The sequence below is a fragment of the Dermochelys coriacea genome, chromosome 4, assembly GCF_009764565.3.
Source record: "Dermochelys coriacea isolate rDerCor1 chromosome 4, rDerCor1.pri.v4, whole genome shotgun sequence".
NCBI lineage: Eukaryota > Metazoa > Chordata > Testudines > Dermochelyidae > Dermochelys > Dermochelys coriacea.
This window is the reverse complement of record NC_050071.1, coordinates 12,135,624-12,162,576: the sequence shown is the minus strand read 5'-3', so window position 1 is coordinate 12,162,576 and position 26,953 is coordinate 12,135,624. Positions and strand designations below refer to the sequence as shown.

The 26,953-nt window shown below is 42.0% G+C and overlaps 1 protein-coding gene across 7 annotated transcripts in view; it reads right to left on the bottom strand.

Annotated features, from left to right (window-relative positions):
- RASSF6 (Ras association domain family member 6) overlaps nucleotides 1-26,953 on the bottom strand; it is a 42,172-nt gene that overhangs the window by 11,114 nt on the left and 4,105 nt on the right. For 3 of the 7 annotated variants that reach the window (XM_043513394.1, XM_043513396.1, XM_043513391.1), the window contains exons 2-7: nucleotides 23,492-23,689; nucleotides 22,541-22,704; nucleotides 21,917-22,009; nucleotides 4,312-4,390; nucleotides 2,753-2,904; nucleotides 273-364 (exon numbers count right to left, since the gene is read on the bottom strand). In XM_043513394.1, coding sequence (XP_043369329.1) covers nucleotides 273-364; nucleotides 2,753-2,904; nucleotides 4,312-4,390; nucleotides 21,917-21,990 — 397 coding nt within the window. In that variant the 5' untranslated portion in view covers nucleotides 21,991-22,009; nucleotides 22,541-22,704; nucleotides 23,492-23,689. Of the gene's footprint in view, nucleotides 1-272; nucleotides 365-2,752; nucleotides 2,905-3,404; nucleotides 3,611-4,311; nucleotides 4,391-21,916; nucleotides 22,010-22,540; nucleotides 22,705-23,491; nucleotides 23,690-26,953 lie in introns of those variants that run through there. The other 4 variants (XM_043513393.1, XM_043513392.1, XM_038400725.2 and 1 more) reach the window with 3 other exon arrangements.

Here is a 26,953-nt window from a genome sequence, read left to right as displayed (position 1 = left end):
CACCAGTAACAGTATGTTATTCCATTGAGTCTTTGGGGATAATCTCCATAGAGACAGCATAATTCAGTATTATGGGCTGATTGCTATATAGATAATGAGCAGATGTATTGCCATCACTACTATTTATTATAGTGTATTCATAGGGTCTAAATATCCCAAGATGTCTCGTATTACTCCTCCCCACAGACAGGCCTACATTTCATCATCAATTGTTCCTGCGCAGCCACATCAGAGGACTTTCTGATGAATATATAAAGAACACTGACACTGACCTTTCTCATGGTTTGGGGGTTCTTCTGAAGAACTTGGTGTCTCTTCGTTAATTTGATGGAGATTATGAACTTCTCCCCAGCGCATCATCCCCCTGAAACAGGGATCAAGCATATATTTACAGGTTTATATTCTTTTTTTAATTGGGTGAATTTAGTTTAGGCTCCAGCCAAACATCATGTAACAGATGGCCGTTCCTGTTCAGAACTGTAAACATCATGTTAGAGTCTTTCATTTGATTGTATAAAGTAGGCAACTTTAGCACATCACAATATCATGTTTTACTAAACATGAATTGTGGGACCAAGGGCACCACAAGTTGCGGCTCCTAGACACTGTGATAATATAATTAAAACAATAATAAGAGACTTGTCCGAGGTCACACAGGAAATCTGTGGCCCAACTGGGACCAACTGGGCCCAGTGGGAACCTAGCTCTCCTAAGTGCCATGAAGTACCTTAACCACAAGCCCCAACTTTCTCTCTATAAATAATTCCTTTATTCATTAAATTATTTGACAAATAGTCTTTGACCAACTACAGCACTGATCAAGTACTGCAGTAAACAACATGCATGAAAATATATTCAACAAATAACGTCAAACATGTCAGAAACTATCTTTGAAGAATAATCTGATCATATCATCAAGTGGATGGTTCATACTTAAGGCTGTGTTTTAGTTATAGGTATTTTTAGTTAAAGTCATGGACAGGTCACAGTCAGTAAACAAAACTTCATGGCCATGACTTGTCCATGACTTTTACTATATACTCCTAACTAAAATTTCAGCCACAGAGCTTCAGGTGCTCTGCGGAAGCAATCCGGGGCTGCTGGGGGGTGGCCTGGGAGCCCTGCTGGTGCTGGGTGGGATGGGGGTGGCAGGCAGCGGTGCATGGCCCAGGACCTGCACTGGTCCTGTTGGGGGAGGGGGGGAAGAGGGTTGGCAGGGCTTGCAGGCTCCCCACCTGGCTCCATGTGTCCCTGCAGCTCCTAGGGGAGGGGTGACCAGGGGACCTGTGTGTGCTGCTCCTGACATAAGTGCTGGCTCCGCAGCTCCCATTGGCTGGGAACCGCAGCCAATGGAAGCTTCGGGGGTGGCACCTACAGGCATGGGCAGCGCACGGAGCCCTTTTGCCCCTCTGCCTAGGAGCTCCAGGGACATGCCGGTGGGTGGTAAGTGCCGCACTGCACCCTATCCCCTGCCCCAGCCCTGAGCCCCCTCCCACACCCAAACAGCTGCAGCTGGCCCAGGGCAGCCACTTGAACCAGCACCGGCTGCTGCAGAAGTCATGGAAAGCCACAGAATCCATGACTTCCATGACCTTGGTGTTTTATCTAAAAAAAAAAAAAAAAAAATCCTGTTTTGGATTTCAGCTCAGACTTTGAGGGCCCATTGTGATCACCTAGTCTGACCTCCTGCACATTGCAGGCCACAGAACCTCACCTATCCATACCAGTAATAGACCCCTAACCTCTGGCTGAGTTACTGAAGTCCTCAAATCATGATTTAAAGACTTCAAGTTACAGAGAATCCATTATTGCACTAGGTTAAACCTGCAAGTGACCCATGCCCCATACTATAGAGGAAGGCAAAAAAACAAAAAACAAAACAAAACAGGGTCTCTGCCAATCTGATCTGGGGAAAAATTCCTTCTTTACCCCAAATATGGTGACGAGTTGAACCCTGAGCATGTGGGCAAGACCCACCAGCCAGGCACCTGGGAAAGAATTCTCTGTAGTAACTCAGAACCCTCTCCATTTAGTGCTCCATCTCCGGCTGTTAGGAATATCTGCTGCTAGAAGTCACAGATGGGCCATATGGCATTGTAGGCAGTGTCATCAGGAAAATTATCGAAATCAGGTTGCTCAGCTGTATTTGAGAATTATACCCTGGAGGCAGGGACAGAATCTCTGTGATTTCATCACCCTGAAACCTGTGGGACATTAGTGGGTTAAATTAATGCTGATTCAGTTGGCTTTCTCCCAAAGTGGCCTTTCAGGGGTTGAGGATGGAGGAGGATTCCCTAGCAGCAACGCTGCTGCTTAGGGTTCAGGAGGAAGCACACAACTTTCACTTGTCTCAGGGGATCTGCTGGTGAGAGGGGAGGAAAGCAAATGTGCCATTCCCCGACCATAACTGCAGAATGCTGTGGGAATTCAGTTCACACGCGCAGAGTTCCCTGTCTCAGGTATGCAAGTAGCCCATATAGGAGATTGGGCTTTTTTGTCATTGATTTTTGGAACTACTTTTAAATCCCACTTTAAAGCCTGGATTCATTGCAAAGAAGTGTCTGCTTTCTGCATTGCAGAAGCTGTCACAAGGCCAAACAAGCAAGAAATGAAACCTTGTACAGGCTTCCACCATGCAAAAGAAAGGCAGAGCCTTTATAGAATCTGGTGTGCAAATGTCATCTTTCTTTTATCTTCACAGTTGGACTGTGGGAATCAATCTGCATGAGGCTTACAAAAGTTAATATATTACCTTTTACTAGGGAACGAACCCATACGCTCTGGTGACTTCAGAGTCACAAAAGGGGGAATTTGCTTCTCATCTTGGATTTTTAACCAGATGGGACAACGTACTCCCCAAAAAATAGCCAGGATTCCTTCGATAACTGGTTTGCTGCCTTCTGGCTGAAAAAAAATCAGGAATGCAGTGTTATGATGGGCCTAGCGAACCAGGTTCCATGTGAAGCTGCAGGAAACAATTGTAACTAAGAGCCATGTCCTGCCTGTCAGATGGTGAAGCCAACAGGAAAAGTGCATTTTATTGAAGGTATTAACAAGGGGTAGCCTCTGGTTAGCACAAGCCTGGCACAGACCCTGGGTACATACTTGACTCACTATCCCGCTCTGAAACACCTGATGCACTGTCTTCACTGCTTCTCTTACCCACCCCAAGCTTGGATTCAAGCTAGCTCGGGTAGGAGAGCCCAGGTACAGCTTTACTGTGTTGATATAGACAACCCTGGCACCCTAGCTCACAGACTGAGGAACCAAGTCTGGGCTGGTGTGTCCCCAAAAAGTGTCTACTTAAATCCTGGCCTGAATTTTGCAATCATAGAGTGGATTGCGGGACCACACTGCAGGGCTACGTTGTAAATTAAGGGGAAAGGGCCCACTCCAATATTCACTGATATTTGTGGGCCTTGCATCAGGCCAAAATCCTGTTGTCCTTGCGTAGCACCCTTACTGTGACAAAATTCTTAATGACTTAGTGGAGTTTTGAGTGAGTACAGATTGAGAAGCCCATGCTCCCCCTTTGCAGATTATTTTCCCAGGGTTATTTCTCTGAGGGTCCCATGTGTTCTCATGGGGGCAGAAGAGTGGAGGCTCTCCACTGTGGAAGAGGATGAATGAATCAGACCTCGAAACCAGGGGATCTTGGGGGACACACCAGAAACAAGACCCATTCACTCAAAGGTTCCTTGCCTCCACATCAGCCCCTGGCCCCTATGGCCCATGCCAGGATTGTGCTACCAAGATCTACCCTGACTGCTGCTGTCCCCAGAGGCGCCTAGTGGGGGTTTCCCTGTGTTGAGGAGGATGCTGAAAAAGTTACAGCAAACTTGAGCATCAGTGACCATGCAATTTCCTCCCTTGGGTTGGGGGAGGTACAGCGTGTCCTGGCACAACTCTACCTCCCTCAGCTGATGATTCTGGATCCTTGTCGAGCTCTCCAAGTACGACTCCCTGGCATCTAAGGAGTGGGGTGGCAGGGAGCTCCTGCTGCTGAGTCAATAACTCCTCCCCTTTTTATGACTTACCTAACCTTGATCTGTAACTTTCAGTGCTCCACCACTCTTGAAGAATGGGACTGTAGAATTTGGCTGTCATGCTTGCTTTTTTATATTGTAAAGACTTATGTTATAACTGAAGAAGCACACTCCATCTTGTACATTAATGTGCCACTAATGCACTCCTAAGGTATTTGAAATCCCATATTCCACAGTTCACCTGCAGTATGTACCAATAGCTCATTAGCACCCCCTCTTGCTGTGCTTTTCAAATAGACAGTTTCTGTTTGCTTACATTCCTTACCTGATTATAGGAGAGTTGCAGATTCTCTTGGTCAGCATAAAAATAGTTATACGTCTTCAGTAAAGAGTTAAGTTGATCCCTAGAAGAAGAGATCACAATGAAACTATTAAAAATCTCTTTAGTACCATACAATCCAGATGTCAAGGTCAATATTTTCAAATATTGTTAGACTTCTAAATCCATATTTAGATTTCAGGAGTACTCAGCTTCTACAATTGCACCGGCGTCAGTGCTAATTGTGGGGCAATCAGCACCTCTGAAAAATCAGGCCATGAATTCTGGTGGCAGCCAATTTTAAAACACCCAAGTTTGAAATGTTGGCCAAATACAGTAATTTAATGGGAACGGACACTTTACAATAACAATATAAAACAAGTATACTATACAATAACAAAACGTCTTCTTCAGTACATAAAACAGGACTGGGAACAACTGATTCCAAAACTTGTCTTCAGAACTCTGGGTTTGCTGCAGTTAGAAGTGCTTGCTTGGTAATTGGAACACTAAAATTGGGGGATTTGCTAGTTCATGAGAAAATAAGACATTTTGAAGACTGTCTAGTCTAGAGCCTGGAACAGGTCCTAGTTAAAATATTGCTTATAAATCAATACAAATAGTTTCTCAAACCATTCGAAGGGAAGATGGAAGTTGGGCATTTAAGGATACATCTATATTTGAGTTGCGATTTGTGATTCCCAGCTTGCGGAGACATACCCATGCCAGCTCTGCTTGAGCTAGTGCCTAAAAATAGCAGTGCATCTGTGGCAGTGCTGGTGGCCGGTCGGGCCAGCTGCCCCAAGTACAATCCTGCCTGCCCCCCGGGGTCTGATTTGGGCAGCTAGAGTAAGTCACCATCCATGCCGCCACTGACACACTATTAGTTTTAGGCACTAGCTCAAGCAGAGATAGTGCAGGTACATCTATGAAAGCTGGGAATCACACCTGATAACTCAAAATATAGATGTACCCTAAGTGTTCTTTGTGCCTTTGAAAATCTTCCCCTTAAGCATTTTATATGTTGGTGTTGCAGTAGAGACACTCAAATTACAGTTGAGAGGACACTTCTATTCTAAAGCTTCAGTATTGTAATGTTAAGCTTGAAAGTTGAATCATGCAAGAGTCTGGAAATTCATAAAAAGAAAAGGAGTACTTGTGGCACCTTAGAGACTAACAAATTTATTTGAGCATAAGCTTTTGTGAACTACAGCTCACTTCATCGGATGCATTAGCTCATGAAAGCTTATGCTCAAATAAATGTGTTAGTCTCTAAGGTGCCACAAGTACTCCTTTTCTTTTTGCAAATACAGACTAACACGGCTGCTACTCTGAAACCTGGAAATTCATAGCTAGTGTTCCTCGAACAACTGGAACTCTGCCTTCTTCGCACATCTATCTTTCAGCAGGGTCCTTTATTAGATGATCTCAAAGTACTGGACAACGTCATGTGGCAAATAATACAAAGGAACAACATTATCCACACAATCCTACATGCACAAAATTATGATTGCAGACATATTTTGTGTTTATGAAAGGAAGACCTTATTGCAATGCATACATACAAGGAGACAGATATAAGATTCCTAAAGGACTCTTTACTCTGAATTGCTTTATTTCTGTGTGATTAAAATAACAATGTTACAATAACAATTTGTCTCATTTTTTATTTAGCTAGGTTGATGTGAAACATGAAAAATTCAGTTCAGAATAGTTGAAGCTGGAGGATAGATCTCAGCTTCATATACAGAAAGAAATCACCTTTATGAGATAGCAATTCAATGCTTCTCTGTTTTTGCTTCTTTTGCTCAGATTTTTAAAGCTACCACAAAACACTTTGGACCACATTTTGAAAGTCTTACACACGCTGGATAATTTGTAATCTCACTGAAATCAGTGGAGCTACTCACAGAGCAAAGTGCTCCCTAGTGTGAGAGGGGCTGTCAGAATCAGGCCCTTTGTCTCATCTGATTGAAGAACAAAACAATGAGTTTCATTTCTCACAGCTTGGACTCACGACTTCCAGTTGGAAGTTCTCTAACCTATTTATTTGGCAAAGGGGTTGGAGCTTTAAAGACCCAGCAACTCAGATTTGATACTTAGGAAGTTTGTTAAGTAGAGCTTCAATTAGTGTCCACCATTCCCAGGTAACACTCAGAATTCACAGCCATGACCCTTTTCTAAGACCATGATCCACAGAATAGCATTGGTTTCAAAATGTAAGGCAGATTGATACTACTGAACAGGTACACCAGAAAATAGGTGAGGCATGACCAGAAAAGGAAGAATATTGGAAATAAAGCTTACATAGTCCATTCAGTCTAGGAAATGTATAAACTTTGCACTGCTTCTAGATATCAATCTTAACACCACCTCTAACTTTCCAAATGGAAAGGAGTAGAGCCAGGAGGCCTGTGAAACTCTGGGTGACAATATTCAGGGTAAAGAAGACCAGTGTAAAATGTTAAGTTTCTCCTTATTTGGGATGGTGCTATAGAATCTCATTCATGATATTCAAAAACAAAAAGGTAGAGAATGCAATATATAAAATCTCCCCACTGTATTTTCCACTGCATGCATCCGATGAAGAGAGCTGTAGCTCACAAAAGCTTATGCTCAAATAAATTTGTTAGTCTCTAAGGTGCCACAAGTACTCCTTTTCTTTTTGTGGATACAGACTAACACGGCTACTACTCTGAAACAATGCAATAGCTTGGGCTTTTACCATATGAAAAGGGACTCTAAGTTAAAAGTTAAAAAACACATGTAGGTGGCAGTCATCTCCCCTAGCTCCAATACTGAAGGAGCAGATGTGCAGAGTTTAACATATACTAACAGTGAACAGGGCTGCTATACACACAAGCCACTGTATGATATGAGAGAAGGGTATATTAATCAGTTACACATTATAGATTTGTGGCGGTTTGTTAGTGATTACCACACATCCTGTTGGAGGCATATTTCCCTCTGGAATATTGACCAGCATTTTTCTATCAATTTCTTTAAAAGGATCGTGTAACAGGGTGCTGGCCAGAAGGTCCTGAGCCAGCCCACTGTTAGACCAGCTCCAATTAAGAAGCATTAATTGGGGCTGGCTCAGTATGTCACACCCAATTGATAGAAGGGAAGCACCTGTGGGCCTCATTAGCCAGGGGTCTATATAGGGCTGTCAGGAAGGAAGTGAAAGGGGTGGGGGAGAGAAAGGAAGGAGCGAGCTATGGGCTGGATATCCCTGCTTGCTGGAGAAGCTAGCTGTCCCCCTCCTAGGTTGCTAGTTTGGAGCCATCTGTAAACAGAAGGTGATGGGAGCTGACACTGTAAATAAAAGGCACTCGTGATTGCACCCAGAAGAGGTCTCATGCTGATTTGTGGGTACAGGGGTCCCTTAGTATGAGGGCAATCAAAGGCCCTGTGACAGATAGGCTGATAGTCAAGATTGTTTTAGGTTTCATAGTAGCAGTCGTGTTAGTCTCTAAGGTGCTACAAGTACTCTTGTTCTTTTTGCGGATACAGACTAACATTTATTTGAGCATAAGCTTTCGTGGGCTACAGCCCACTTCATCAGATGCATAGAAAGGAACATATAGTAAGAGGATATATATACATACAGAAAATATGAAAAGGTGGAAGTTGCCAGACAAACTCTAAGAGGCTAGTTAATTAAGATGAGCTATTATCAGGAGGACAAAAAAAACTTTTGTAGTGATAATCAAGATGGCCCATTTCAGACAGTTGACAAGAGGTGTGGTGATACGTAACGTGGGGAAATAGATTCAATTAGTGTAATGACCCAGCCACTCCCAGTCTATATTCAAGCCTGAGTTAATGGTTTCTAGTTTGCAAATCAATTCAAGTTCAGAAGTTTCTTGTTGGAGTCTGTTTTTGAAGTTTTTCTGTTGCAAAATTGCCACCTTTAAGTCTGTTACTGAGTGACCAGAGAGATTGAAGTGTTCTCATACTGGTTTTTGAATGTTATGATTCCTGATGTCAGATTTGTGTCCATTTATTCTTTTGCGTAGAGACTGTACATGGCCAATGTACATGGCAGAGGGGCATTGCTGGCACATATCACATTGGTAGATGTGCAGGTGAACGAGCCCCTGATGGCGTGGCTGATGTGATTAGATCCTATGATGGTGTTTTAGGTTATTTTAGTTTGACTCAGTACCAGCAATAATAGTGCTGGAGAGTAATTTGCACTTTGTACCCAGATTCTATTAATGAGTAGTTAAGCAAGCAGGAAAATTGTGCCTTAAATAAATACTATGGTTAATTTTATTTACTTTGAAGAAGTTCTCTTTGGTGAGAGGAATATTAATGGGGGTTTGGTAACTGTATGTTTATTCTGCCTTAATTTGATGGAGGTATTAAATAACTACACGAGGTATCTTACTTTTCTTTTGCTTTCAGAGTTACAGAAAGATGTATCCACTCCACGTTCAGGGGGAATGGGAATGAGAATGAAGATAGCTGCCCTTCCAATATTTCCTGGACAAAGACAATAAACCACAGACCTAAAATAGCATTCCAATCAGTAACTAGCACAGAGTTTCCTTCACTGACATCTTGCAATGAAAATCTGAGGGAAAGCAGACTGAACACCCCTGGTCCTGCTGCTTGATGTTATTTATAGGTAGCTGGCATTTAAAAATGGCAGGAGGAGGAAATAAGTGTTTAAATCCCATTGTGTCAGGATTTAAACAGACTCACAACCTAGAAAAAAGGAAAATACTCTAAGCCAGAATGGGGAAGGTTCCAATAACACGTGCAGACCCTTTCTGGTAAATGTTCCTTTCTTCTTGAGTGCACATCTGACAAGTTGTGTCTTATCACAAGTACCACAGACAGGCATGCCCTTTTGACATACTAGGCCCTTGAGATGGAGGGTGAGTATGATGGTGGAGGTTTTACACAAGTTTACCATAATTTGTTTAAGACTAGAGCTGTGCAAAACATTTGCAATGAAAACCCAAACCCAGGGAAACTCACTAGGTTTCAGGCTATATTATATATTTGAAATTCAAACCATCCATTGAATGATTCACTAAACATGACTAGCAAATTTGAGGAGGATTTTGAACAAGCATGGCAGAATATATGAATCAGGAGAAAGCTGGTAGTTTCAGCTGATGATTGCTTTTGGATTGTGGGTTTGATAAAACCTGAAACTGAAAGCAAAACCAGAGGTACAAACCCATGCAAATCACTGCCAGAGGGTCTAATCCGTTAAGCACAATAAATATTAATAAAAACCTGTCTGTGAGCAAAGCAAACACACAGCATCTGCAAACTCACCCAAGTAAACAAAAGGTATGTACACATTTGTTGAAAACACACTGCACACATCTACTCTTAGAGCTATTATTTAATTAATCCCTTTGCCAATAATGATTTACAGAGGGAGTGGAAAATTACAAGAATATATTTATAGTAGTGTCAGGAAAAAGTGACGTTTAAATCATGTACAGGATCATACAGAGCAACAGATTACTGTGTAAATATTAGAACTGGCCCTTAGTTGACCAGGAACCTAAAGAAGAATCATATGCAATATTTACATATTGTTAAGGCCTTGCGGTGTACAATCCTTCACAAGCAAGTAGAATGATTAGTGTTAGGAGTTAACTGTATTGATCGAGGACACTGTATGGTCCCGAATAAGTGATCATAAGTAAATAAGTGAATAGCAAAGCCTGATGTGAAAGACTAAGGGCCTGATTTTGAACAGTGTCTCAAACCAGCTTCCCATTTTCCTCCAGCAACTATTACTTGGATGTTCCTCCAAAGTGATTTGTGCCTGCAAGTACCAGAAAGCATGCATAAATGATTAACATATTGATGGATAGTAGAACAGATCAGAGGATCACAAGTTTGTTTTGGGGCAACTTTTAAGGTTTTGACATTTGTTTTTGTTCTGCATTGATGTGAAAATGAAGCTTTTCCAACATTTTCATGAAAACTGAATTCTGGCGAAATGTCCATTTTCAGATCGAAAACTGAGATTTTCACTTTGGAAAGGGAGTGGGGGTTGTCTGTGTCCAAAACCTGAGCTTTTCAGTTCAGGGGGTAGAGGGAGAGAGAGAAACTCTCTTCCTGACCCGCTTTTAGGACACATGCCTGGGATGTGGGAGACCCAGATCCAAGTCCCTGCTCTGCCTCATTCACAGCAGACAGCCCCAAAGAGCTTACACCTGAAGACGAGAAGCAACAAAAGTTGGTATAACTGAAAGCAAAGATGGTGGACAAAGGAGGATGAGGGTGAGAGTGATAGCAACATATGGTGGTGTAGACTACCTATATACAAAATTTGCAGTCCTTTACTTTAAAAAGGTATTAAATAATACATGTTTGGGTTCTGAAAGACAGGAGTACTTTCCCTTCTGTCTGTTCCTTCACACTGTCTTACCACAAGTAAAGTAGGAAGTTTCTCTGAGGTTTCTGCCAAATGTAACAGTGTTCCTGTCTCTGCAGCCTTCGCCACTCTTCTGTCTGTTTTCAAACCTCATTTTCTTCCTCTGTTAGTATTTAATCGTATTACCCATCTCTGCACATGCAAAGCGTTAGGTAATACAGTCTCTCTGAAAGATACTAAATAAAATACCATTGTATTGTACTTTCCTAAGAAGGATAGGTCTGAAGTGACTCCTGAAGGTAATCTCTTCTTTGGTGGTGCTCGCTTTATTCAGTACTAGATTCAGGCATTACGGCCCACTAAAGTCAATAGGACTCTTTCCATTGACTTCAGTTGGCTCTGGAATAGGACCTTATTGTATGGATCAACAGCCCTGTTGACCAAAGTGATCCCCCCAAAAATAATTTTTCCAGCAGCTCCACCAACTGGAGAGCAATTATGGGGCCAAAAGGTTTTGGCTAATCCAAGCCACTATTATCTGGCATTTGTCCTTGCCTTTAATCATAGTGAGAATGTTGAAAACACTTCCCTGTATTGAATTGGATTTGCTTGTCATTCATCCTTTGTGTCCTATCAGCCAGGAAAAAATAGTGAGGGAGTATCCACTCGCAAGATGTTTGAGTCATCCCAGAACAAAATAATAAATAGAAAGCTTAAAATACAAAGAGAAGTGAAACAAACCATGACAGATATGACATTTTCCTGCAATATCCCTGGGAGACCTTATCGAATTAAGTTTAAGTATAGTTAGGGTCCATTGCATTAAATTAATGGTTTAGGTATTACTGTGGGCCAGGATTGAACGTAACCTCTCTCTAGGGGGGGAAGGGGGATATGAACCCTGGAAAGTGTTATAAACTTCAAGGGACTATACTGACCAACAGGCCACACAAGAATGGACTTTTGGGACAAAACAGCATCAAGTGGTTTTCCAGAGGAATTTTTTGAAGCTATGCCATGAGGAAGAGACTGTTGTCTGCTGATTAACTGTTCCCAGTGTTTCATTATCAAAGGCCAAAACTGTGTAAAGGAAAGACTTATCTATTCCTGGGGGTGGAGGAAGGAGGTGCCAGTTCTGCACTAAACTGTTGTGAAATTGTAATAACAGAAAAAACCTTTTCTCAGGTTTTAAGGACTGACTCCTACCAGAGCCCTTTCTGAAATTGGGAATGATCTCCAGTAAGCTTTTTAGCATGTGTGCAGGTGCTTTTATTGTTTTTAAACATCTTCTCTGCAATGCTTTCACCTTAATAATAAATGTGCTTGCTTAGAAAGGGCTATGGGGTAACTTGTGACTGCTGGCAATTACAGCTGCTCATAGCCTTCGGCGAGTTAGCAAAGCACAGACTCTGGTCTGTTTGCAGGAGATAACAATGTAGGCAAGGTACCGTGCAGCCTGAAAACCTCTGATCATGAGGGTGACACACACAGGTCTCTACCCAAATGAGGTGAGGGCTGAGGAGTCAGGAATGGGTGCCTTCAAGAGCCACAGAGGGGGAATATTGCCCTGAACCATGACAGAAACAAGCTAGCAAAAAATTCCCTGTCATATGACTGATGACGACTAGGGTCAAGAATGTCTTTGACCATGCAGGTGCAGGGCCTCAAAAATATTGGAGGATAAAATTCAGCACTTTTTTTCGAAATATGTAGCATTTGAGCTCCTGCTGATCCTGAATACAAGAATCTCCAAAAAGTCATGAATAAATATTTTTTCATGCTTTGAAAGATTTTAATTATGACATTTTAATCTGTGCATAATCCATCCACCTGGCAGTGGTGACTCAACAGCTGAGAGGTTGGTTGATGGGTTCCTTTCTGTAAAGGTTGCCAGTTCCTTGCTGGAGAAGGGATAAAGAAAGTGTTTAACAGCTCTGGTCTAACACTGAGGGCCATATGTTGCTCTTGATCAATGCATGCTGCAAGTCCTATAGACAGCAATGAGAACTTTAGCCATGGACTGAGGGCATTGCATGACCCTGTGGGGGTTACTTTTGATATTGGCTCTATATCAGGTTAAAATAGAGACTAATCCTGAAAAATCTTTACTCAACTTTTAGTCAGCGCTTGCTCAGGCAAAACACCCACTGACAGCTGTCCGTGGGAGTTGACATAAATAAAAACTAACACCCCCATCAGGTGCAATATACATCATCAGGTGCATCAGTGCAATAAACAGTGTGACTAAAATTGTGCAAACCATTTGGAAATAAAGTCCCATAGGGGAACTTTGGTAGCAGATCAGATTTACTCATCCGGTATGCTTTCTGCCTGACTGTGGGACCTTGGAAAATAGTTTAGAAGACCAAAATGGACTTGATTTAAGTGATGTTAGTTTTCTTTCCTTATTAAAATATATACAACTTATTATATATTTGTATACACAGAGTGGTTAAGATTTTTCAAGTTGACTACAGGGAGCTGTGTGATTAAATCACGTAACTGGCATTTATTTTCTCAACCACTGTTTTTAAGCACAGACATCCCTATGCTTGGTGGGAGGCTGGGTCTTTCAGTGAGGGCACTGAGATACTTAATGACATTTGTTATTAAAAACTGCTGAGTACGAATAATGTTCAGATTACAGTTGGGTGAAATCATTTAGAAAAAACAAGAATTTGCTTGAAACTTCACCCTCTTTCCCCAGACCAAACCTAATCACTTAAAGGTTTGGTTTGGTTTGGTGTGAATACATACTCCCTCCTGCCTATTCTCTAAGCCCTTCTCCATTTCCATGACACCAAAAAAGGCCCTTAATGCCCTCTTCTCTGAGCCCAAACAGGCTCTCCAGTCCTTAGCATGGCCCCATCATGGAATTTTAGACATGAAGTCTTCCTCAAGCTAATGCAGGGCAGAATCCAGTCCTTAGAGTTGGGCTGTTTTTCCATTATCTATTTCAAAATCAACCCCTCTTCTTGTTGAATTGTGACATTGATCATATTACAAAACAATGTTATGAGAAGAAGTATCCATTACAAACAACAGGGTCATAGGAGCAGCAACAGGGATAACAGTGGGGGAATCTTCTCAACATGTCTATATACAAACGGGTGACCATTGGGAATACACACAGAGAACTGGTAGTCCATAAACTAAATTCTGATTAAACTGGCATCACAGAGACTTAGTAGGATAAGTCTCATAACTGGAATATTGGTATAGAGTGGTGTAGCTTGTTCAGGAAGCACAGGCTGGGGGAAAAAGGCAGGAGTGTTGCATTATACGTCAGCGATATATGCACTTACTCTGAGATGTAGATGGAATTGAGAGGCAGAGCAGTTGAAAGCCCGTGGGTGAGGATAAGAGGGGAAAAAAAAGCAGAGGCTATGTCAAGATAGGAGTCTACTACAGACCACTAAATCAAGAGAAGGTGGCGAATGAGGCATTTCTAGAACAAAACAGAAATATCCAAGACATAAGACCTGGTAGTAATGGGGGTGTCAGAATCTCTTGATGTAGTCTTCTGAGGGGTCCCAGCTTCTCCTAACTATCCCTCTTCAATTTGTTTTCAGTCCATGAACTCTCATCTTAAATGGAGTCTATCAGCCCTTCAACTCCAGGGCTTGCAGTCTCCTGGTTGCTTTCTCAGAGGCAGCCTGGCATAGGGCTGTCACCGCTTCGCTGTCTCAGGCCTTTCTGCCTCCCTCTCCGTATTCTCCCCTTTACAGCCTGTCTTGTTTTCTATATTGGTCACAACTGTGGGTGCCTGTCTCCATGATTGGCAGTTCTGGCAGCCATGTGGAGGTGCAATCAAGCGGATTGCCTGTAAGCAGGAGAGACTCTCCTCTCTCTTCTGCCTAGGCTCAATATGGGGTTTGTAAAACCCATTACAGGGGGTTAACTACCCCACCATCTTTTGGAAAAGTAACATGACAAAATACAAAATATCCAATAAATTCTTGGATTGTATTGGGGACAACTTTATGTTTCAGAAGGTGGAGGAACTGACCGGGGGATAGCCATGTTGGATTTGATTCTGCCTAACAGGGAGGGACTGGCTGTGAATCTGAAGATAGAAGGCAATTTGGGTGAAAGTGATCATGAAAGGATAGATTTCATGATTCTAAAAAAGGAAGGAATGGGAGCAGTGGGATGAGGACAATCAGACTTTAACAAACTCAGAGAACTGGTAGGTAAGGTCCCTAAAGAAAGAAAATCTAAGGAGAAAAGGAGTTCAGGAGAGCAGGCCATTCTTCAAAGAGACAACACTAAAGGTGCAAGAGGAAACACTCCTGATGCAAAAGAAAGAGAAGGAGAATGGTAAGAGGCCAATATGGCTCCATCAGGATCTCTTTAATGACCTGAAAATCAAAAAGGAACCTTACAAAAAGTGAAATGTGGTCAAATTGCTAAGGATGAGTACAAAAGAATAGCACAAATATGTAGGGACAAAAAATCAGGAAGGATAAGGCATCAAATGAGTTACTCCTAGCAAGGGACATCAAAGGCAATAGAAAAGGCTCTAGAGTAGCAGCCCTGTTAGTCTGTATTCGCAAAAAGAAAAGGAGTACTTGTGGTACCTTAGAGACTAACAAATTTATTTGAGCATAAGCTTTCGTGAGCTACAGCTCACTTCATCGGATGCATTTGGTGGAAAATACAGAGGGGAGATGTATATACACACACAGAGAACATGAAACAATGGGTTTTATCATACACACTGTAAGGAGAGTGATCACTTAAGATGAGCCATCACCAGCAGCGGGGGTGGGGGGAAAGGAGGAAAACCTTTCATGGTGACAAGCAAGGTAGGCTATTTCCAGCAGTTAACAAGAACATCTGAGGAACAGTGGGGGGTGGAGTGGGGGGGAGAAATAACATGGGGAAATAGTTTTACTTTTTGAAATGACTCATCCATTCCCAGTCTCTATTCAAGCCTAAATTAATTGTATCCAGTTTGCAAATTAATTCCAATTCCGCAGTCTCTCGTTGGAGTCTGTTTTTGAAGATTTTTTTGTTGAAGGATAGCCACCCTCAGGTCTGTAAGCGAGTGACCAGAGAGATTGAAGTGTTCTCCAATTGGTTTTTGAATGTTATAATTCTTGACGTCTGATTTGTGTCCATTTATTCTTTTATGTAGAGACTGTCCAGTTTGACCAATGTACATGGCAGAGGGGCATTGCTGGCACATGATGGCATATATCACAGTGGTAGTTGCGCAGGTGAACGAGCCTCTGATAGTGTGGCTGATGTGATTAGGCCCTATGATGGTGTCCCCTGAATAGATATGTGGACAGAGTTGGCAACGGGCTTTGTTGCAAGGATAGGTTCCTGGGTTAGTGGTTCTGTTGTGTGGTGTGTGGTTGCTGGTGAGTATTTGCTTCAGATTGGGGGGCTGTCTGTAAGCAAGGACTGGCCTGTCTCCCAAGATCTGTAAGAGTGATGGGTCATCCTTCAGGATAGGTTGTAGAGCCTTGATGATGTGTTGGAGAGGTTTTAGTTGGGGGCTGAAGGTGATGGCTAGTGGCATTCTGTTATTTTCTTTGTTGGGCCTGTCGTGTAGTAGGTGACTTCTGGGTACTTTTCTGGCTCTGTCAATCCGTTTCTTCACTTCAGCAGGTGGGTATTGTAGTTGTAGGAATGCATGATAGAGATCTTGTAGGTGTTTGTCTCTGTCTGAGGGGTTGGAGCAAATGCGGTTATATCGTAGAGCTTGGCTATAGACAATGGATCGTGTGGTATGATCTGGATGAAAGCTAGAGGCATGTAGGTAGGAATAGCGGTCAGTAGGTTTCTGATATAGGGTGGTGGTTATGTGACCATCGCTTATTAGCACCGTAGTGTCCAGGAAGTGGATCTCTTGTGTGGACTTGTCCAGGCTGAGGTTGATGGTGGGATGGAAATTGTTGAAATCATGGTGGAATTCCTCAAGGGCTTCTTTTCCGTGGGTCCAGATGAAGATGTCATCAATGTAGCGCAAGTAGAGTAGGGGCATTAGGGGACGAGAGCTGAGGAAGCGTTGTTCTAAGTCAGCAATAAAAATGTTGGCATACTGTGAGGCCATGCGGGTACCCATCGCAGTGCCGCTGATTTGAAGGTATACATTGTCCCCAAATATGAAATAGTTATGGGTGAGGACAAAGTCACAAAGTTCAGCCACCAGGTTAGCCGTGACAGTATCAGGGATACTGTTCCTGACGGCTTGTAGTCCATCTTTGTGTGGAATGTTGGTGTAGAGGGCTTCTACATCCATAGTGGCTAGGATGGTGTTTTTAGGAAGATCACCAATGGACTGTAGTTTCCTCAGGAAGTCAGTGGTGTCTCGAAGATAGCTGGGAGTGCTAGTAACTGAGGAGGGAGTCTACGTAGCCAGACAATCCTGCTGTCAGGGTGCCAATGCCTGAGATGATGGGGCGTCCAGGATTTCCAGGTTTATGGATCTTGGGTAGCAGATAGAATATCCCAGGTCAGTGTTCTAGGGTGTGTCTGTGCGGATTTATTCTTGTGCTTTTTCTGGGAGTTTCTTGAGCAAATGCTGTAGTTTCTTTTGGTAACTCTCAGTGGGCTCAGAGAGTAATGGCTTGTAGAAAGTGGTGTTGGAGAGCTGCCTAGTAGCCTATTGTTCGTACTCTGACCTATTCATGATGACGACAGCACCTCCTTTGTCAGCCTTTTTGATTATGATATCAGAGTTGTTTCTGAGGCTGTGGATGGCATTGTGTTCTGCACAGCTGAGGTTATGGGGCAAGTGATGCTGCTTTTCCACAATTTCAGCTTGTGCACGTCGGCGGAAGCAGTCTATGTAGAAGTCCAGTCTGTTGTTTCGACCTTCAGAAGGAGTCCACCCAGAATCCTTCTTTTTGCAGTGTTGGTAGGAAGGTCTCTGTGGGTTAATATGTTGGTCAGAGGTGCGTTGGAAATATTCCTTGAGTCGGAGACGTCGAAAATAGGATTCTAGGTCACCACAGAACTGTATCATGTTCGTGGGGGTGGAGGGGCAAAAGGAGAGACCCCGAGATGGGACAGATTCTTCTGCTGGGTTAAGAGTATAGACAGGCCAGTCCTTGCTTACAGACAGCCCCCCAATCTGAAGCAAATACTCACCAGCAACCATACACCACACAACAGAACCACTAACCCAGGAACCTATCCTTGCAACAAAGCCCGTTGCCAACTCTGTCCACATATCTATTCAGGGGACACCATCATAGGGCCTAATCACATCAGCCACACTATCAGAGGCTCGTTCACCTGCGCAATTACCACTGTGATATATGCCATCATGTGCCAGCAATGCCCCTCTGCCATGTACATTGGTCAAACTGGACAGTCTCTACGTAAAAGAATAAATGGACACAAATCAGACGTCAAGAATTATAACATTCAAAAACCAATTGGAGAACACTTCAATCTCTCTGGTCACTCGCTTACAGACCTGAGGGTGGCTATCCTTCGACAAAAAACTTCAAAAACAGACTCCAACGAGAGACTGCGGAATTGGAATTAATTTGCAAACTGGATACAATTAATTTAGGCTTGAATAGAGACTGGGAATGGATGAGTCATTTCAAAAAGTAAAACTATTTCCCCATGTTATTTCTCCCCCCCACTCCACCTCCCACTGTTCCTCAGATGTTCTTGTTAACTGCTGGAAATAGCCTACCTTGCTTGTCACCATGAAAGGTTTTCCTCCTTCCCCCCCCCCCCCGCTGCTGGTGATGGCTCATCTTAAGTGATCACTCTCCTTACAGTGTGTATGATAAAACCCATTGTTTCATGTTCTCTGTGTGTGTATATAAATCTCCCCTCTGTATTTTCCACCAAATGCATCTGATGAAGTGAGCTGTAGCTCACGAAAGCTTATGCTCAAATAAATTTGTTAGTCTCTAAGGTGCCACAAGTACTCCTTTTCTTTTTGAAAAGGCTCTATAAATACACTAGGAGCAAGAAAATGATGAAGGAAAGCATAGATCCTTCCATGGAGGGAAGAAGAGCTAATAATGGATGGCATCAAGAAGAGTGAGATGTTTAATGCTTATTTTTCTTCAATCTTCACTAAAAAGATAAAATTGTGACCAGATACTTAATACAATATTAACAAGGGGGAAGGAATGCAAACCAAAATAGGGAAAGAACAGATGAAAGTATATTTAGATAAATTAGACATATTCAGGTCAGCAGGACTTGAATAAATGTGCCCGAGGATACTTAAGGAACTAGCTGCAACAATCTCAGAGTAGTTAGCATTATCTTTGAGAATTCATGGAGGATGTGTGAGGTCCCAGAGGACTGGAGAAGGGCAAACATAGTACCTATCTTTAAAAAGAGGAACAAATGGGACCAAGGGAACTATAGACCAGTCAGCCTTTTATACCTGGTAAGATACAGGAACAAATGACCAAACAATCCATTTGTAAGCACCTAGAGGATTATAGGGTTACAAGCAATAGCCAACATGCATTTGTCAAGAACAAGTTATGCCAAACCATCTTAACTCACTTCTTTGACAAGGTTACTGGCCTAGTTGATAGGAGGGAAGGAATAGATGTTATGATTTAGATTTAGTAAGGGTTTTTACACAGTCCCACCTAACATTCTCATAGGCAAACCAGGGAAATGGGGACTAAATTAAATTAAAGTGGGTGTACAACTGGTTGAAAGATCTTACTCAAAGAGTAGTTATCAATGGCTGGCTATCAAACTGATGGGGCTGGAGAGAGGGGAAGGTTATCTAGTGGGGCGCATAGGTCTCTCTCCTGGGTCTGCTATTATTCAGTATTTTCATTAATGATTTGGATGATGGAGTGGAGTTTATGCTTATCAAATTTGCAAGATGAGACCACCTGGGAGGGGTCAGAGGACAGGATTAGAATTCAAAACAATCTTGGACAAATTGGAGAACTGGTCTGAAATCAATAAGATGAAATTAAATAAAAACAAATATAAAGTATGACACTTAGAAAGGAAAAATCAAATGCACAACTATAAAATGGGGGAATGACTGGATAGTGGAAGTACTTCTGAAAAGGATCTGTTGATTATAGTGGATCACAACTTAAATATGAGCCAATAATGTGATGCACTTGCAAACAATGCTAATATTATGGCATGTCATATGTAAAATGCGGGAGGTAATTGTCCCACTTTACTTGGCACCGGTGAGGACTCAGCTGGAGTGCTGTCTCCAGGTCTGGGCACCACACTTTAAGAAAGATGTGGACAAATTAGAGAGATTCCAGAGGAGAGCAACAAAAATTACAGAATGTTTAGAAAACCTGAGCTATGTGGAAAGGTTAAAAAAACTGAGCATATTTAGTCTTGAGAAAAAAAAGACTGAGGGGAGACCTGATAATCTTCAAATATGTTAAGGGCTGTTACAAAAGAGGACGGTGATCAATTGTTTTCCATGTCCACTGAAGATAGGACAAGAATTGGCTTACTGGGCAGCCAGGGAGATTTTGGTTAGATATTAGGAGAAACTTTCTAACTTTCAGGATAGTTATGCACTGGAATAGGCTTCCAAGGGAGGTTGTCAAATCCTCATCACTGGAGGTTTTTAACAACCGGTTAGACAAACAGCTCTCGGGGTGGACTAAGTTTACTTGGTCCTGCCTCAATGCAGGGGGCTGGACTAGATGACCTCTCAAGGTCTCTTCCAGCATGATTCTATGTTATACCTGTGTTTTCTGTGGGCACCTTTAATAGGGATGTTTATCAAGAGAACAGAACATGCTGTGCATGCCAGCTAGCTCATTTCACACGCCCTTTTGTTCTCTCTTGATCCACCCCTTGGGCAAATTGAAGACAATGGGCTTGTGTTGTGGAACACTGAAAGAGGCATGTGTAATAACAGCAGATCCAAGGTTACCGTAATGGAAAGATACAATATGAAAATTATATCTGAAGTGGTTTTAGTCAGCAAACACTATTTTAATGCCCTTTCATTTTCAAATGTTCATTTCCCTTAAAGCAGAGAAACATGCATGGTAATAGAAAGATTGAAAAACCTCTGCTTTGATCCAGGTCTCTCAGCCAGTTAATTAGGCACGTGTGTATTTACAAGAAGCAAAAGGCTTTGGCTGGCTTAGTGCCTTATTTGAAGCTCGTGTGTTTGTGTGCTGTGCTCACACAAATTTAAATTGTTTAATTACTGGTGAGACCTATCGCAGGGTGTCCTAAAGCAGAATTATCATAAAGGGAATGATGACTACGCACGGAGCACATAGGTAGGTAATAATTATGTGCCATGGGTAAGGTTCTGATGTCCCTGTTTACAATGAGTAGTTCCCTTGAGTAATGCTATTGAAATCAACAGGCCCACACAGGGTAAGGTGCTACTGAACCGGAGTAAGGGGGTTTTAGTCTGATCTGATATTTGAAAGTATAAACACTAAGGGACAGATTGTGATGGGCCTGTGCATGGGGGCATAGGGAGTGGGAGAAAAGGACAGTCACAGTCCCTGTACTTGCTTAGGGGCTGCTCCTTCTGTGGGTCCCCTGGTACGTACATCATCCCAAAGGGGCTCAAAGAAAGGCAGGGAAGAGGTGGGGCAATGGACCCCATTCCTGTCACACTGGCCCACATATCAAGCAAGGTACTGCCTGGGGAGGAGGCTCTATGTCCTACAGGACAGTGCAATCTCTGCAGTTGCCTTGTGCATTGGAAAGCTCAGGGTTTAGTATAATATCAGGAAAACTTTTTGACAGCAAGATCTACCCTATGACTGTGAAACAGTTGCCAAGGGAAACATAATGCCAGCTCCATTCCTGGAGACTTTTCAGGCTTGACTGAACAAACATGTACATTTGTAGGAGGATGGAGCAGATAACCTGATAGGCCTCTGTGCATCTCTCATGTAGACAATTTGGAAAAAGATGTCTGGTCCAAGTTTTCAAAAGAGCAAGAGTTAGGCCCCCAAACCCTATAAAACCATATTTAGACGCATAAACCGGATTTCAGAGGTGCTGAGCATCCACTTCTCACACACTGAAATTGAAGTTATGCACCCATGTTAGAAAATGTTGGCCTCTATGTCTGTGTACAAAAAATCAATCAAAAAGATGAAAAGCCCAGTTCTGTAAGACCAACATGTGTGAATGCCTGTTGACTTCATTCTGTAAGCAGAGAGCTAGTAGGATCAGGCTCTGAACATCTGCATTATTATTATAGACAACATTTCTCCTTTACAGAATCTAATCTTAATGAATAAGTGGAACAGATCATTACCAAGACATTAAATATTCTTACAGAAAAGTTACCTAGTAATGTACTTGTCCTCATTGATGGAAACAGCAGATGGTAGATGTTGTGATTTCATAGTCACTTTCTTCATTTATTCAGATTAGATGGCACTACATAACAGGGACAGAAGTATTAATCATTGTTCATTACATCTCTCTATTTGCAATGTAGTTTCACTTAATAGATTCATAGATTTTAAGGTCAGAAAGGACCATTATGATAGCCTAGTCTGACCTCCTGCACAACGCAGGCCAAAGAATCTCACCCACCCACTCGTGTAACAAAACCCTAAACTACGTCTGAGCTATTCAAGTCCTCAAATCACGTGCTACACTTGGAAAATTTGTTTTTGTATACTTCGTTTTTCCTAAAGTTTGGGATTTGACATTAAAATAATGTCATTTTTCTTTGATGGAACATGATATATTCTGTGCTAGCACTATAAAAGGAGGCCATTCCCACTATAGGTAGGACTATTACTATACATAGTCCATACTGTTCCTATAATATAAGGGGACTATATGTATTATGTATAGTAATACTCCCAAATACTACAGCTTACAATGGTGTTACTAATTCAAACAATTTACAGCAACTATTCTAAAATACTTTAGTATTATTTTACAAGAGAGGCTCAATACTGGGATGAGACTCGAATCCTTGTCACAGCATAGATTAACTCATGGGCAACGGATGTAAAGTTGCCTCAGGTCACAAATTGAAAGTGTCCTAGCAAGTAAAGCTGAACCAGGTTCCCGTGGAATTGGATGGGAAACGTAGAAATTCCAGTTGATCCAGTGGAGTCCTGTGGCAGGCAGAGTCAAAAAGCAGAGGTATTAAAAAGAAACCAAGGATACTAATTGCAACATTATTGATTGTTTTCCATATAGCTGTCTCGGCATTGCGTAAGTTAGACCAATGAGACTCCAACAGTGAATTCCTGGGAAGTATGATTATGGAATTTTGGCTGTTCTCAATTCATTCCACGGTTGTAAGGAACTACGGAAGACTTTGTTATGGCCCAGCTAGGGAATTTCTGCTTTCTCGAGCCGAAGGACACAGCTGCTTTGTTATTGTGGGATATAGATAGTTATTGAAGGACATCGCTGCTTTGCATGGCTCTTCGCCAGGTAGCGGAAAGTCCCCCTCTTTGGGAAGTACTTAATTCTATATTCATGAGCTGTTTTTGTGTAGTGCTTATTAACAGTGACTGTCAGCCCCTCATTTGGACTCCGTCCCAGGCAGAGCTCTGGTGTGCTGGGTTCCCCGCCTTCATGACTACAACGTTTGGAGTCCCCATTGTGGGTGGGTCACTAACCTTCAGTAAAGCCAATAACTCACAGCTGTGTGTAAGTGTCGTTTTTCTCAGAGTACTCCTGCTGGACCTGTGGTTCTTCGAGCACCGTGGCCCAGAACAACGGTATTAGAAACAAAAGGCAAGCTGAGTAGGGTGTAACTGAAGAGAATGAAGATTAAGCTTTTTCAGTGAAGTATCATTTGTCAGGCTTGCGTTGTGGTGCATGGACGAGAAGAGATAAAGTTACGAATATAAATCTCTCAAATCTCTAAGGGCTCAATTCAAAGATCCTTACCTCAGCTTTTACTCAGTCCGTACACTGGCAAATGTCAATTGAAGCCAACTGGTGTGCATTTGTTTGAGGAATGAGTAAAAACTGAATGTCAAATGGTGCTCTCATTTATACCAGTGTGAACCTGGACCAGTTCCATTAAGATGTGTGGACAAGCTGGAGGCCACAAAGCCCAGGTCGAAAGAGAGTCTGGCTTTACATCTGCAGTAATGAATACAATAAAAGCATTTGAAGAAGTGAAGTTCAGGATGGCCAAAAATGAGAAGTGGGAAAATTAAAAATCAGAAAGACCCAGTTGCATGCCAGCCTGTAATCTCTCTCCTTTAGACAAGATTTGATCCTCTGAAGAGAGATCTTTTATAACTGGATGTATTTATAGTATATAGATATCCAAAACAAAAATAAAATACATTTAAGCAAATATTAGCAAGCAAAGAGGCTTAACATTCCATTTATAGAATACCTTTATCCCATCCATCCACTACACCTTGACATACAAGAGCATCTGAGGCAGCTTGGAAAGAAAATTTGCAGTCACAAAAGCAGGAGACACCAGAGGACTGGGTGGCTCTGCATACTGATCATCATCATTTTAGACCAAGAAGGTAGGGAAAGGATTCTAACAGTTGGTAAGTCTAAGACAGCTAGTCATTAGCATGCATCATTATTCCCCCATAGATTTAAATCCTACCACTTAACCTATAAGAACCGAAGTGACTATAATTAAACAACCTTATGGGTAAAGGCATGCTAGAAACTTTCCCCCTTGCCAAACTCAAAGTCAAGTCACTTATCAAGAGCTCACTGAAGTCAATTGAAAGAGTCTCATTGACTTCAATGGGCATTGGATCATGCCGAGTCCAATTAAATATACCTTCTGAGAAATGAAATCTGCTCAGTGATTACTGTGCAACAGAGAATGTTCTGGTGGATGACTGAAAATGGAGATTCCCTAACTACAACTTTCATTATATTGTGTTCTTTTCCTCAGTGTATTTGATAGGAACCATCTAATGTATTCTGAAGTAATTTACTTTGATTTAATCTGATTTATTAACTAACACTGCTAGCTAGTTTATACCAAATGGAACCTGTGTGTCAGTCCAAATGACTACCCCATTTTTCACTGACAGCAGTTAAGAAAAAATAAAGAGTCGACCATGCATAAATAACCCTTTTTCATACTTTGAGAAAATTTTATTTTTATGGTTGCGTGGGTCTCTGGCTGGCCAGCAATACATAATTAAGTCTGTCCCTTATATCTAACAGAATGTAGCTGACCAATAAGAGCCGAGTGACAAATTGCCTCTAACACCCAGCACTGCAGATAAAATTATTAAATCTAGATTATTTGCTCTAGAGTTGCTTTGTTGATCACAGAGTTAACAGATTATTTGTTATATATTAGCAGTCAGGTTATTTATTCAGTTAAGGAGTAGATCCCAAGAGCTGCAGATGGCTTCCTACAGTGAAGAGCATCTTTTTGTATGGGGGAAGATTTTTTACTGATGGCCTAATCATCCACTGCACACACACAACAAAAGCCCTCCCTTGAAGACATTTGCCATGGATATGCTCAGGGGGACTCATAATAGAGTTGAATTTTGTCTCAGTTTTGATATGTTAATAAAACTTTCCATCCAAATTTTCAAATTTTGATGAAGGCCAAACACAAGGCAACCAACCAACTAGTAATATTTTCACAATTTCCCGCAACATGGATGAAACTGTCAAAATTTCGAGCAGCCGGGGCGGGGGGAGAAAGGGTGTGGTGAGAAGATTTTACAAAATTTTCATTACTTTTATCTCTCTGATCTGGCCAGTGCTGCTTACAATGCTCTTCTGAAACAGGTGTTTAAGTCAATCTGTTGTGCTATAGCTACATGGCGAAATAAACCTGGCAGCCCTTGTACCTCTTTTGATACACACATTTACACTCAGATCTGGAACCCGCAAGACTTCAAGTCTCAAACCCACACAGTTCATACCAGTTCCTGTTCTCTTCTTGTCCCCAACAGGACATGACAGTTGGGTTGTTGATTGGTTTCCATAGCAACTCGGTTGCCCAGGTCCTCATTTCTAGGCTCTGCACATTCCTAAGGCAGGCCTGGCCTGGATCTATCTAGGCCAGACCCAGCTTTCATCGGGTCTGGCTCAGCTTTCTCAGGACACAAGTGCTGTCATGTGTTAGGCAGCCAGCACTGGCCCACCTCATCGCAGAACCTCCCTTGTTGCCTTACTCCAGGGAGGCCTCCGGCCTCTCCCAGTTCAGTTAGAGTGACTGATCTAGGAAACAGCCCACCCTTTCCCCACACGCAGCCCAGCTCAGCTGAAACAAAAATAACCTTCTTGTGACCAATTTTATTAAAACCCAACACTACAGCTACTAAACACAGCAGCTTCTTGAGTGACTTGCATATGGGTGTTTGAAAAAACCGTTAGCTGTTCCTTCTTTTTGCTTATAGCTGGAACACAATAGATCAGTCTTATGCCGTTTACCCTTAGATCGCACTGAAGTCAATGAGAGTTGAGGGCATTCAGCACCTCACAAAAACATATGCATTATGTGGTTGCACAAATGACAGCATTTACCCTTGCATAAGCCTTAGTACTGCATAACTCGACAAAAGCAGCCATTGTCCTGACGTATTCCAGTGCCTTGGTTTGTCTGCTTTCCATATCACCTCCCTTCTCCATGTTTGTCTCCTCCCCAGAAGGGGGCAAAGGGAGTTTCCAGCACCATTTGCATAATGCTGCCCTTAAGACGATTGAGTGGGAAACAATGAGTTGAGACTGTTCGCTACAGAAAGGACAATACAAAGTTGCCAGCTCTTGTGACATTACTTTGAGTCTGGTAATATTAGGTATTATCTTTTTACAGCTTCTCCCGCTATCTTGCGGTACCTTAATCTCCTGACATATAAAGAGAGGCTCTGATGAAGAATAAGTTAAATACTGGGCTTGAATCTTCTCTCAAACCGATTTTACTTTGATATATTTCCACTGACTTACATGCCATTACTCCCAGTTTATACTAGTGGAGGTCAGAGGAGAATCAGATATTCTTCCCTACACTAACTGAAAACATTTGGGGGGGGGGAAACAATGCAAATTCAGGTCAACTGAAATATGTCATAAATTCATCTCAAAGTTACAAATTGTTTGCCAAAAAATTCCAACAAAAATCAAAATGTTTCACTGACATTTTTAAATGAAAATGTTTTAATTTTTCAATTCAGAATGACTTTCAATATTTCCTTCAACTTTATTAAAAACAGAAAACACAAGAAAGTTCAAAAGTGAAACTTTCATTTTTAAGTGTTTTCTTTCAAACCAAATTGAATTTGATCTTCTGATTCACCAAAAATCTCAAAAAAATCTGGTCAACCCAAAATTATTCCCCCCTTCTAAAGTTTTTGGAACTCTCACCAAATGAAGACATCCTTTATTCACATAGCTTTACTG